The sequence below is a fragment of the Pinus tabuliformis genome, chromosome 9 (assembly GCF_031772625.1).
Source record: "Pinus tabuliformis cultivar Carrire ecotype Pingquan chromosome 9, CPIR1, whole genome shotgun sequence".
Classification (NCBI taxonomy): Eukaryota; Viridiplantae; Streptophyta; class Pinopsida; order Pinales; family Pinaceae; genus Pinus; species Pinus tabuliformis.
Window position 1 is genome coordinate 1,284,514,241 of NC_142307.1, and position 13,589 is coordinate 1,284,527,829.

Consider the following 13,589-nt stretch of genomic DNA (forward strand, 5'->3'; position numbering starts at 1 on the left):
ATTTTTTATGCAAGACTTGTTTAAATTATGATGGGAAGTAATTGATGATGGATATGTTATTTATTTGTGGATATGTTAGTCCCAAGGATGTGGTCCAATGGTTGAGTGGGGAAGTTTGGTCCCCACAAATCTCATGGTTTAATTTTGGGACTCAAGACTATGTATGTCTTAGAGTTGCTCTAGGCACGATTTCTTCAGTTGAAAAAAATAATTATTTTCAAGTATTTTACTTTTGGATGGTTTTCCCGCAAAGATTAAGAATAAAAAATCACTACACCAATATCTAAAAATCATGTACGAATATTGCAACCATATCCATAAATTATGCCATAAAATATGTATCCACGCGACATTTTATTGTGACAGGATTGGAGGGTGGAGAGGGAGTGATGGGTAGGGGAGAGAGAGAGGAAGGTGTCAGAGAGAGGATGATAGAGAAATGAAGAGAGAGAGGAGGGGACAAAGAGTAGAGAGGAGGAGTGTTATGGATATAATTCATATAAAAATAATAAATATAAATATAATAATAATAAATAATAATTAATTAACTAATTGTTAGTTAGTTAGTAATGAAGAGACATGACTTAAAGACATGACCATTCATGAAATGGCACTTGTATAGGTTATATAAGCAGACCCTGTTTCTCATTTGTAACTATCTCATATCTTATATAAATTCTTATACGATATCCAATATACAATTACATGTATTACAATAGAGATTTACGTCTTTGAAGTATTTTAAAGGTTTTCACTACGCATGACTTTTGGTCGTTACATTGGTATCAGAGTTGTTCGATCCTCTAGATAATTAAATGTTGAAGAGAACTGGTCTAATCCGGCCTTTGGCCATTAATCCTTCGTCAACCTTGTTGTCATCACAATTGAAGTGTTTCCCTACACAAAGTTGGAGTTTCTCTGTTTTGCCAGTTTCGTAAAAAGAAAGAAAGAAAAGCAATAGATAGTCAAAGAAAAAAAGATCAAAGATAAAAAATAACTACATATAAATATTAAAAAAAAAAAGATTTAAAGAAAAAAATCATATAAAAAATATACTATTAAAAAAAAACTTCGATGTAAATTTTGAAAGAGAACATTCATATATATAAAAAGGTTTTACATTATTGATAAAAAAGGCATGATAAAGTTAAAAGGGAATATTTCCAAATGTCTTTAAAACTATTCGCAAGAGAATGAATAATTGAAAAAATTATCTTGATTATTCATTAGGTGGTTTACAAGTTCGTGGTTTTAGCAACCCATGGTATTTCCAAGGTAAAAGAAAAACAAAAGGAATACAAAATCTCTTTATATTATACCCCAAAGAGATGAATAGCCACATTTCATTAAGGTTGTAACTTTTCATAAAAAAAAATAAAAAATTATAAATATATATAGAATTTTTTTTTTATAAAAACAAAATATAAAACAAAATAAAGTTAAAAAAGAAGAAGAAGAGAGTTTAAGAAAAAAATATATTATAATTCTATTTTTGAAGAAATATTATTATAGAAGTTAAAAGACAAGTTGAAGTACGAAGTACAAGGGATTATATTAAAAATCGCGCTACATAAAATACTAGAAGGTTACATTGGTATCTAAGTGAAAATATGAATTCCAAACAACAATCATTATTTTGGATTAAATGTCTATTTTGTCTAGACATTATTTGATAGACTTATATTAAAAACAAATGCAATTTAAAATGTTTAGCATGTGGAAAATTATTTAGTACTGAAAAACATAATAATAATGAACAGATGCAAATAAAAATATTAAAGGAAGAAATTACATAACTTCAACAAAAGAACGAAGCATCAGAAAAGAAATATAAAGATCTCGAAAATCTTTTCATAAAAAATCAACATAAAACAACAAAGAAATTTGGCGTCTAAGGGACCACAATGAGAAATTACGTTTACAGATAAAAAAAAATCTAAGGTTAAGAAACATAGATTCAAACAAGGAAATGAAAGTTTTGATAAGGAACTAAAGGAGAATATATCAGAAAAAGAAAAAGAAATGTATGCCTAAAATCCCTTAAAAATTTATTAGAGCAATTAAAAATTTTAAAAAATAAAGAGAAAGATACTAAGGACAAAGTCAACGATTTAGGTAATGGCGAACTTTCACGTCTAAGGAATCGTAGCCAAGTCTTAGTTACACAAATAAAGAAGCTTAAAAGTGATAATAAATCACTAAATGACAAGTTAGAACAACTTCAAGAAGTAGTATCGAAGTCTCTAGTCGTTTCAGTCCAAGTTGAAGATAAAGAAACAAATACCGATCCAGTGAAAATCATAACTCAATCAGAGGGTAAACCTAATGAAGTGAAGACACATGTAGAAGTTGTAGTTCAAACAATGAACATTCTAAATGATAATTCAGTAGCCAACTCAACAACAATAGCACCTAAAGAAAATCAAGAAACAACCACTAACATGATAAGGGAAAGTCCAACAGAAGAACTATTTATCGACATCTAAATCACAAGAGAAAACTTTCCAATCAATCTACGTACCGGTATTACTCAAAACATAAATGACAAATTTATATTCCCAAGAACGCTGAAGTTTGCAGAATCCAGTCCTACGATAACTATTCATCACAAATTTCCAGAGATCAGAAGATCCCACATAAGATTAACCCAGGATGGTCTGATTCATTCTCAGTATGATAATTTTGTCTGTCACTTAGAACATCATAACATCTTGTATCAATGAAGATGAAAGTTCAGAGATGAGAAGATATTCTCAGGAAGCTTTGGGGACAAAATTTCTTTAAGAGGGAGGCAATGTTATGAATATAATTCATATAAAAATAATAAATATAAATATAAATACAATAATAATAAATAATTCATCCTTGTCCTCAGGATGAATCACAATAGATGGTTTGAAATGTTGACTCAAAAACTAATATGTGATTATTCTAAAATATATTTCTGATAAAAATAATAATTAATTAACTGATGGTTAGTTAGTAATGAAGAGGCATGTCTTAGAGACATGACCATTCATGAAAGAGCACCTGCCTAAGTTATATAAACAATCCCTCATTCTCATTTATAATCATCTCATATCTTATATCAATTCTTATACAATATTCAATATACAGTTACATGTCTTACAATGGACATTTACAACTTTGAAGTATTTTAAAGTTTTCAGCTACATATATAAATTTTGGTCATTACAAAAGGAGAGAAAGATGGAGTAGGAGGGGAAGTGAGAGGGAAGGAAGAACACACACATAAAGATATAGAGGTAGAGAGAGATAGAGTGACAAGGTAGAGATGGAGAGAGAGGGAGAAAGGATATAAGGAAAGATAGAGAGGAGAAGTGAGAGAAAGGGAAGAAAGAGGGGGAGATATAGAAGAGGGGGGAGAGAGAAAAGGAGAGAGGGAGGGAGATAGTGGTAGAGTTGGAGGGTAGAGAGAGAGATGGGGGAGAGAAGGCGAGAGAGCAAGGAAGAGAGAGAGGACTTGAGAGAGAGGAGAGGGATGGAAAGACTAGAGGAGGAAAGAAAAAGAGGGAAAAATGGATTCAACTTAGATATGATATATGTATATAAAAATTAGCGTAGATCCATGTTAACTTTGAATTTATCAAGCACCAAGAGAGATCAAATTTCGTTTTACTTTAAAAAAAAATTGCTTCTCAAGAGATTTAATAATCCTTTCTCACTTTAAAAAAATTGTATCTCAAAAAATTTGATACCTCTCTGTTATTGATAAATCCAGAATTAAAATAAAATATATAAAATAATAATTAATCTACATTATAAATATATAATCATTTTATTATATATATATATATATATATATATTTGTATCTCAGAAAATTTCATAGCTTTTCATAAATCCAAAATTAAAATAAAATATATAAAATAATAATTAATCTAAGTATGGGGCTTTACGCAGTGCATTATATTAGATATCATTTTGGGATTCAACTGCGTTAAGTAAGTCATTCATGTGTGACCATTTCCATGAGAGGTAGTCGTAACTGACTAATTTCTCATGATTTTTGAATAGTTCACTTAGCACTCATTGCATCGGGTGATGCTCACAGGGGTGAAGAAGTGGGATTGAAACTAGTGAAATGAATCACATAGCATCAATCATCACTTCCGGGGCTTGCACCCGGTAACCAGGACTTCCCAGGAGGTCACCCATCCCAGAACTCCTCTGGCTCAAGCGCGCTTAACTGTGGAGTTTTTCCCCACAATCAAGCCCACTTAGCTTGCTACCCCATTTGCAAGCAAAGCGCTTGATTGCTACAATAAGTGGGCTTGATTGTGGGGAAAAACTCCACAGTTAAGCGCGCTTGAGCCAGAGGAGTTCTGGGATGGGTGACCTCCTGGAAAGTCCTGGTTACCGGGTGCAAGCCCCGGAAGTGATGATTGATGCTATGTGATTCATTTCACTAGTTTCAATCCCACTTCTTCACCCCTGTGAGCATCACCCGATGCAATGAGTGCTAAGTGAACTATTCAAAAATCATGAGAAATTAGTCAGTTGCGACTACCTCTCATGGAAATGGTCACACATGAATGACTTACTTAACGCAGTTGAATCCCAAAATGATATCTAATAATTAATCTACCTTATACATATAATCATATTTTTATATATATATATATATATAATAATATAAAATATTACAATCGTAGCAGAGAGAATGGGTTCTTCCTATTAACATAGTCTTTCATTGATTGCATTGATCGAAGTAGGCTATTGTTTTGGAAGATAAGTGGTTTCTGTTATTTATCAACGTATTTGCCCAGAAAAGATAATGGGAAAAATTACTTCAAAATTTTTCTAAATTTAAGGTACGGAAAAATTACATCAAATTTTTTCTAAATTCAAGGTATGCCTTCAGCATCGTGGGTTAGCTCATGCTCACTGATAATCCATTAATTACATCAAAAATTTTCTAAATTCAAGGTATGCCTTCAGCATCGTGGGTTAGCTCATGCTCACTGATAATCCAATGAATGTTGGCTCTAAGGGCTGTCAACATGGAATGGAACTCAGAGTTTGACATATTCAGGTGCCATGGCTTCTCTCATTTCAATTAATTTTCGTGTTATAGACATAGAGAGTTGATTTAACACTGGAAATGACAAAGAAACGAAACACTTGGTTGCCTCAATTGGTATCGGATTCGAGCATGGATGAAAAACTATTGAGCTAATATAACTCTCGACTCTCTGTATGGATATGAATGAAGAAGATGTTATTTATTGTTCGGCTCATTCATAGCACAAACTCTAGAAAATATACGATAAGTATGGCGAGAGCAACAACATGCCTGGCAGAATCCCAGAGGAGTATGAGTGCAGAGTTGAGTAAGGGGGATTCGGACGAGTCATATTACGATGATCTGCTGCAGGCCTGCGCGGACAATAAAGCCCTGGTGGAAGGTAAGCAAGTTCATAACCAAATAATTCTTAGTAAACATGAGCAGAATGCATTGTTAGGGACGAGGCTTGTGAGCATGTATGACAAATGTTGTAGTCTGGTAGATGCACGCAAAGTGTTTGACAAAATACCCGAGAGAAGTGTCTTTTTATGGAATGCTATGATTAGGGCGTATTCTAGGAATGAATTTTTTGCTGAAGCTTTTTCGCTTTTTTACCAAATGAAGCGGTCAGATGTTGAGCCAGACAATTTCACTTTTCCCTGTGTTCTTAAGGCGTGTGGGGGATTATCATATCTGAAACAGGGCAAGGCAGTTCATGTCTGCGTAATTAGAAGTGGCGTTGAGTCGAACCTATTCGTGGGAAATGCCCTTGTAGCTATGTATGCTAAGTGTGGAAGTGTAGAGGATGCATGCCAAGTGTTTGACAAAATGCCCGAAAAAGATGTGGTCTCATGGAATTCCTTAATAGCAGGGTGCGCACAGAACGGACAATGGGATAAGGCTCTCAAGCTGCATGTTCAAATGGAAGCAGGGGGTGTGGAGTCGGACTCTGTTACGATAGCCAGTGTCCTTACTGCTTGCGCCAGCTTATCGGCTCGGAGACAAGGTAAGGAGGTTCATGCCTATACAATAAGGCGTGGATTTGAGTGGGATATTTTGGTGGGAAATGCCCTGATTGCAATGTATGCTAAATGTCGTGATATAGATACGGCCCATAATGTTTTTGACAAAATGGCTAAGAGAGATGTGATCTCATGGACTGCTGTCATTGGAGGTTATGCACAGAATGGGAATGCTACGGCCTTGAAACTGTTTTGCGAAATGCAGCTGGCAGATATAAAACCGAACTTAGTCACTCTTATTAGTGTTCTCCCTGCATGTTCTGACTTAGGAGCATTGCAACAGGGCAAGGAAGTCCATGGTTCGCTTATCAGAAACGGATTTCATGCAGATGCTTTTGTCGCCAGTGCTTTAATAGACATGTATGCCAAATGTGGGAACATCAAGGACGCATATAATATGTTCGAAATTTTTTCTCCAAAGGATTTAGCCTCATGGAATGCAGTGATTGCAGGGTATGGCATGCATGGGTATGGTAAAGATGTCCTTGCACTCTTTTCTAGAATGAAACTGACAGACATTCAGCCGGACCACATCACTTTTGTTGCCGTACTGTCAGCATGCAGCCATGCAGGCATGCTAGATGTAGGTTGGGTACACTTTCATAGCATGAATCAAGATTACTGCATTACCCCTAGGATGGAGCACTATGCATGCATGGTTGACCTCCTTGGCCGTGCTGGACAGTTGGATGAAGCTTATGACTTCATTCAGAAAATGCCATTTAAACCAGATGCTGATGTGTGGGGGTCCTTGCTTGGTGCCTGCAGAATTCATGGCAATATAGAGTTAGGAGAACTTGTGGCAGAACGGCTTTATGATTTGAAGCCTGAAAAATCAGGATATTATGTATTGATGTCAAACATTTACGCTGCAGCTGGCAAGTGGGATGGTGTAGCAAAGGTGAGAGAAATTATGAAATATAAGGGAGTGGTGAAGACACCAGGATACAGCTGGATTGAGATTGAGAATGAAGTTCATTCATTCCTTGCATGGGACAAAGCACACCCACAATCAGAGGAAATATACACAACATTGGAGAGTTTGGCTGGACAGATGAAAGATGCAGGGTATGTCCCTGACAAAATCTTTGTGTTGCATGATGTAGAGGAGGAGGAGAAAGACAATATACTCTCTGGCCACAGTGAAAAATTAGCTATTGCTTTTGGACTTATTAACACAGGACCTGGGGTACCTATCCGAATTACAAAGAATCTTCGCATATGTGGTGACTGTCATAATGCCATCAAGTTCATATCAAATATTGCAGGGCGAGAAATTATTCTGAGAGATATAAACCGTTTCCATCATTTCAAGGATGGGATGTGTTCTTGTGAAGATTATTGGTGATGTCAACACAACAAACAAACACTAGCTTTTTGGGCAACAATGTCACAATGATTGAGTGAAATTCTGAAGCATTCAATAACTCATAATGCCAATGAGGAAGAAGCAATATCAGAACCAAGAAGGGATTCCTTCTTGCCCACAATGAATTCCTTATCCCCAGACAATACCTTTTTGTCAAATATTTTGCAATAGAGACTTCCCTGATTTTTTTATTTGTGGTCTCTAAGACGGGCAGAACGCCTTTTTTGCTTTCGCCTCTTTCTCAAAGAATCACTTCCAGTCCCTATACGCAAATTTCTGTTCTCTGTAGTGCAACAGTGACTATTTATGCTCTCCCGTATTCGACTGAACTACTGAGAAAAACAAAAACGCTCTACTCTAGTCATGCCGTTGTGCAATCCAGTTTCTTTTTAGAAGATTTGTTTCCGTTCGCTGGGATGTCATTCCAACTACAGTTCAGGTATTAATAGGTTTTTCTTCTGGGATCCTTAAAACCTAGGCCCTTTCTACAGTTTTCTCGTATGAGATAGACCTTGTGTTGGTGGCTATAACTCCTTATTGTTTGTCTCTCATACATTTTAGCAACTTCGGAATCCAGGTTGAAATGACTTGGAATAGCAGGCTGTGTTACTAAGTCATAATGTTTTCCTCCAACTAGGAAAAATAATCATACATTGTCACATTAAATCCAGAAGAATAACTATTTTGATAATATACAACACCGTTTTATAAGTTTATAGTGTAGTACAAAATTCTGGCCATGATTTAAAGATTTAAGAATGATTTTTTGTCAGCAGTGACTTCTACCTCTATAAATTCTAAAATGCTCACTGTGGGATTGCCCATATGTTAAATTTAGGTATGTTCTATGCTTAGAGCAATTTACTTCAATTTTTCATATTAGCCCAATGTCAATATTCAGATTAGCAATCACATCAACATGATAGTAAAGTGCAGATAGAACATAAACATAAACAGTAGTAGACAAGCCAAGACAAGATGCGGCACCAGCCAGGGACAAACCCCAATGTGGGGAAACCCTTGATCAATTCTTCTTATATTCTTCAATAGTTCAGCAGAGAGATAGAGTACAATGAATTAAAGTCAATACTGACTTGCCAAAATAGGAGATCAGACATCAGAGATCTTCACAATGAAGATGACACAATGAGGTAGCAATCCTTCACTGCATCACAGATTAAGGCACCTTTTGCATGCTGCAAAGACTGGTGCTTTTCTTGGCAAATCTGGTCACTGGTTAGGGCACAAACTCTGACTGCTACAGCACCCTAAATACACCCAACAGCCCACCTATTGACAGTGGCTTTCCTTCACACAGTCCCTCCAACTATATGCTGCCTCATAGGGCTGCTATCCTCCCTGAACGCAGCTCCTAAAGTGCCTCCAACTGCTGGCTATGGCCTGCGGCCTAGCCCAGCAGTGGACTGTAACTTTGGTCCTCTCAATCAGTGCCCCAAACAGTCCTTAAACACCAGACCCTTGCTCCTCTTTTCTGTGGCTTCTTCTGCCCTGCAAACTGAGCTTAAGAACAACCCTATCATGCCCAAATAGCCCTGAAATAGACCACACTGTCACCTACAGCAATGTGGCTTAATCACAGATCCTTCACGCTGTTGTAGTACTCCTTTTGCTGCGGCTAGGTCCACACTTCTTGCTGCGTCTTAGGGTCACTTTCTAGCTGTGATTAAGGGCTCCACAAACTGCTACTTTAGGCCTTCTTATGCTGCGGATTAGGGCCTTTATGGACTGCATATAAGCCTCCTTTTGACTGCGGCTAGGGCTGCTCTTTACTGCGACTTAGGGTTTCCTTTTAGCTGAGAATGAGGGTCTCCTTTAGCTGCGTTTTAGGGCATCTTTTAACAGCGGATTAGGGCATCAATTAACTGTGGCTAGATCTCCTTCAATCTGCGTCTAGAACCCTTCCTTCACTGCGGCTAGGGCACCTTGTCTTGCTGCGTCTAGGGCTTCTTCATGACTGTGGCTTGATCTCCTTTAGGACAGCGTATAGAAGCTCCTCTTGGCTGCGGATTAAAGCCTCCCCTTGCTGCATATAAGAGCCTCCTCTTGCTGCATATAAAAGCCTCCTTGACTGCGTATATTTCTCCTCTTGACTGCGGCCAGATCCTTCTCTTTACCTGTGGCTATGTCTCCTTCCTTTAGGACTGCGTATAGGGCTTCTCCTTAGGACTGCAATTAGGGCTCTTTCCTTTAGACCTCTCTTTCCACCAAAACCCAAACGAGTGGAGAGAGAGATCACAAGAGATGAGTGTGTCAAATGACTTGAAGACCTCTTCTATTTATAATGCAATGTTGAGGATAAGTTGGGGTAATTTGCTTGCTGGCCAACCTTGACAAATTGTCAAATAATACAAATAAATTTATATCTTTATAAATACATGTCGGAATTGGATGATCTTTAGATTAATCCTACACTTCTCGGAGAGAGGAATCCAAGAAAAATATCAGCTGCCATAAATAAGATAACCCACATGGAGTTTGGCCCTAGTTGCCACTTTTAACACCATATGGGTTGTAAGATTTAGGTAGACCATTTTTAGCACCATCCATGGGTTATAAAAATATGCTTTACAGCCACATGAACTGGCCACGTTGGACACTTTCAATGATGCTTATTCATTGATGACATACCTTAGAAACAAGTGATTGCACTCTTCAGATTGCCCCAGAACATCTGACATGCTTTTTTTATTGGGAAATTGGAATGACGAAACTAAAGACTATGACAAAATAATATACATTGCGTATTTAAAATTTAAATGGATGAAGACAAAGCTGAATTTGGATCATGATCCTTGTCTGGTATGATTCTAATTTAGGAACAGACTGTGTTCTCATCACAGCACTTTCGGTAGTTAACTGAGGTTTGAGATGGTAAAAGGTCCTCGACCTAGGACATCTTCAGGAGAATGCTTGTACAAACCTGGAGGAAATGCCACAACACCACTCCCCTCCGTGGTAATGAAGTATACCTGTATGCATTGGCAACAATTAATGCTACATCGACCATTAGATAGAAAATTTAGTTAGAGTTCCTTTAAAATGGGGGGCATAAGGTATACGTTCAACATGGAAAGTGCAGAGCTACATATTAATATGCTCGTGAATGCAAAACTGGAAGCAAATCATTATGCTCGTGAATGCAAAACCGGAAGCAAATCATTCATAACGTATAAACTCAACGAAAACCCAAGTTCCATATTCAAATGATTCATAGATGTTAATCAGTTGAATGTGAAAGAGCTTTTGATGTCCCAACACAGTATCTACCGACAAGGTTGTCAGAACTGGAACTGGACCAGAACCAAAGTCCCAATATTACAAACTGTTGGAACTGGCTGAAAAACCAGCACAAGGACAGGTCAAATAAAACTTACAGAAACTATTTAAATTTTAATAAAAATAATATATATTCTTGTAAATGAGCCCTGGGGGCAGCCCAATTGGCGATGGCCATGAAATAAAGTGTTATGCAGGAGGTTTGAGGTTCAAATCCCCCGATTCACCTGTGTCTACAGAAGAGGCATATGTGGGCACCTAGAAGTTATAGTGGTAGTGGTTGGAATCAACCCTGTGTCACACAAGTATGAGACCAGCCCAGTTGCCAATTCCTCTAGATACAATATATATAATAAGACAAAAATACATTGACCCGATGACTATTGAGAGATAAGAAGCACACAAAAGACATAAAAGAATTCTTCAATTTTTTGCAAAGCAATGATTGTTTCATTTCCATTGGTGGGTTCATGGCTTGCTCTGTGGGTTCATGGCTTGCTTTGAAAGTGAAGGATGGGAGCAAACTGAAATTAGGAATCGATCCATAGGTTGGCTGTTATGGAAATGACAAGCTCACTGATGAGCTAGTTCAGTCTCTTCATGACCAGAATATTATCTTCTTGAATCTTCAATCACAGGTACAAGATTCTTTCTGGAGGGATGGAAAACAGTGGAAGATCTTGGGTTTATAGGGCACATGGCAGGTGAATGGAGGGCTTTCACTCATCAACTTCGTAGGAAACTTTAAAGTGATTAACTATGAGGATGATTTAGTATGGTTGAGAAATACGATCAATGGCACATATACTGTCCAGTGTCAAAGCTAGCGTATATTTCCTTGTTTGTTGCAGATATTCAAGACATTCATTAGACTGGTGGTGGTTAAAAGTTTGGAAATTAAAAGTCAGATGAAGACAACTTTTTTCGAGTTGGCACTGTCAAACAAAATGCTAACTTGTGACACTGTAGAAACGATCAAGGAAAGGTCCAGGTTCTTGTCACATTTGCAGGGAATCTGAAGAGAGCATATATCATCTTTCTGTAGGCTGCCATTTTACGCTGGAGATGTGGTCTGCAGTCAGAATTCTTCTTGGTGGGACTGGGCAGTGGAGTGGTACGACTCTTCATGGCATTCAAAGCTTGGGTGGAGGAGGTTACGGTGAATGATTTTAAAAGTCTACTAATATTAGTTAGCTTGATGATCTGGAAAGCGTGGAACGAAATATTATTCAAAGATGTCTCCCTTTCTCGTGTATTCAGGTCTTCTAGAGAATTAAATTTTGTTATGAGAATGTGAAAGACACAGCAAAGCCCAGGATTGGAGAGTTGGATGTTGATGAAAACAGGATATGGGGTTTCTTTGATGGAGGTTGCACGAAAAATCCAGGATTGCAAATCCAGGGGACTGTGGAACAGGTGGAGCATTGTTTTTGTCATCTGCTCATCATTATCTTTTTTCCACGTGTAGATCACGGCACTAATAACTTGGTGGAACTTTATGCCATTACTATCTTACTCGGGTTGGCAGTGGAGATGACTCACATATTTGCAGGTTATGGGGCATTCAAAACTTACCATTGGTTAGATGAACGGCTCACTTGTCTTTCAAAATGTCGGTTTACAATCTTTGATGGACTTGTCACTTTCACGGAAAGAAAGGCTAGGGTAAAGTATCCTTCAAACCTGTGTTCAGGGAACACAACATCTTGGCAGACACGGTCTAACGATGGAGTTCCAGTGCCATGAGGTATTCTTAGATTGCCGGAGGTAAAGGATGGGAATCAGACCTCCCAGCCTCCTTGACCTTTTGCTGATAGACGCATAGTTTTTCTGCCTTCAATGGAGGTCTAATACATATGGATGCATATTTATAAGGCTATATAGGGACATTATGGGGGATTAATTGTAAGTCATCCTTTCTGCGTTGCGTCCTTTCATTATGGTGCTATCAGCACCTGTTTTTGTATGTTATAGTTGCGTCCCCGGAGTGTGACCTTCAGGCTGTAGAAATTGGACACATAGAAGTTTGGATTAGTAGTTAGCACCTCTTTATTATGCGCCCTCAGGCTTATTCAAGAATGATGTACACACATCTGTATGCAGAATTTAATACCTTATTTTCATCCTATAAATAATATATTATGTTTTTTTTCTTAAAAAAATTTCCCATCATTAAACACTAAATATACAAAGTTTGCTTGTGCCTATAGCATGTAAGGGTGAAAATGGCAAAATGACATTGACATTTAAGTTATGTGGCAATGTAATTGAAATTATTGAAAGAAAATTTATATACACTGATGTTCCAAATGACCTCTAGAGTCCAAAAATCATCATAATATAACCATCCTAGATCTATTTTAACCCTTGATCTATCAAGCATCGAGAGAGATCACATCCCTAAAGGTTAAAATTTTAAGAGTGCAAATACTATGGGAAAGGCTTGCACCTCAAAGGATTTGATCCCTCCAGATGCTTGCTAGATTTATAGTTAAGATGGATCTACGTTGCTATTATATATATTATATATTTCTAATTTTCTAATTTCTTAATTTATAAGTCTATATTGAATTACTACATGTGTTATTATTATTATTATTTTGGTCAATGTGAGTATCACAGGGATGTCACTCATCTAACTTGTTTGGGATGTAGAAAGTGACTCTCGATGCAATCAAATGAGTATATATCTCATTTGAAGTCTAGCTCATTAGACCATCTTAGTTAATTCCAATAATTTGAAGTTTGCCTTCTCTTGGTGTATGACTTCAATGATGACTACCATTTGATGTTTTAAATCAGTTGGCACCATTTATCAAATGGGAAATGTATATGTTTGGATCACTAGCTACCACTTGTAATGCTCGCTCCCAC

At 37.2% G+C, this 13,589-nt stretch overlaps 1 protein-coding gene across 1 annotated transcript; it reads left to right on the forward strand.

Annotated features, from left to right (window-relative positions):
- The first annotated feature begins 4,733 nt into the window (after positions 1–4,733).
- Positions 4,734–10,678, forward strand: LOC149153259 (putative pentatricopeptide repeat-containing protein At3g23330). Its single transcript, XM_089439210.1, has 2 exons — positions 4,734–5,427; positions 5,652–10,678. Exons 1-2 carry the CDS (start codon positions 5,383–5,385, stop codon positions 7,395–7,397), a joined length of 1,791 nt encoding a protein of 596 aa, XP_089295336.1. The 5' UTR covers positions 4,734–5,382; the 3' UTR covers positions 7,398–10,678.
- The last annotated feature ends 2,911 nt before the right edge of the window (positions 10,679–13,589 follow it).

Excerpts from the sequence above, each read along its gene's own strand:
- LOC149153259 (XM_089439210.1), top strand. The coding sequence starts at position 5,383 with ATGATCTGCTGCAGGCCTGCGCGGACAATAAAGCCCTGGTGGAAG. Across the intron at positions 5,428-5,651 it reads CAATAAAGCCCTGGTGGAAG|CGGTCAGATGTTGAGCCAGA; the intron begins GTAAGCAAGTTC and ends TACCAAATGAAG.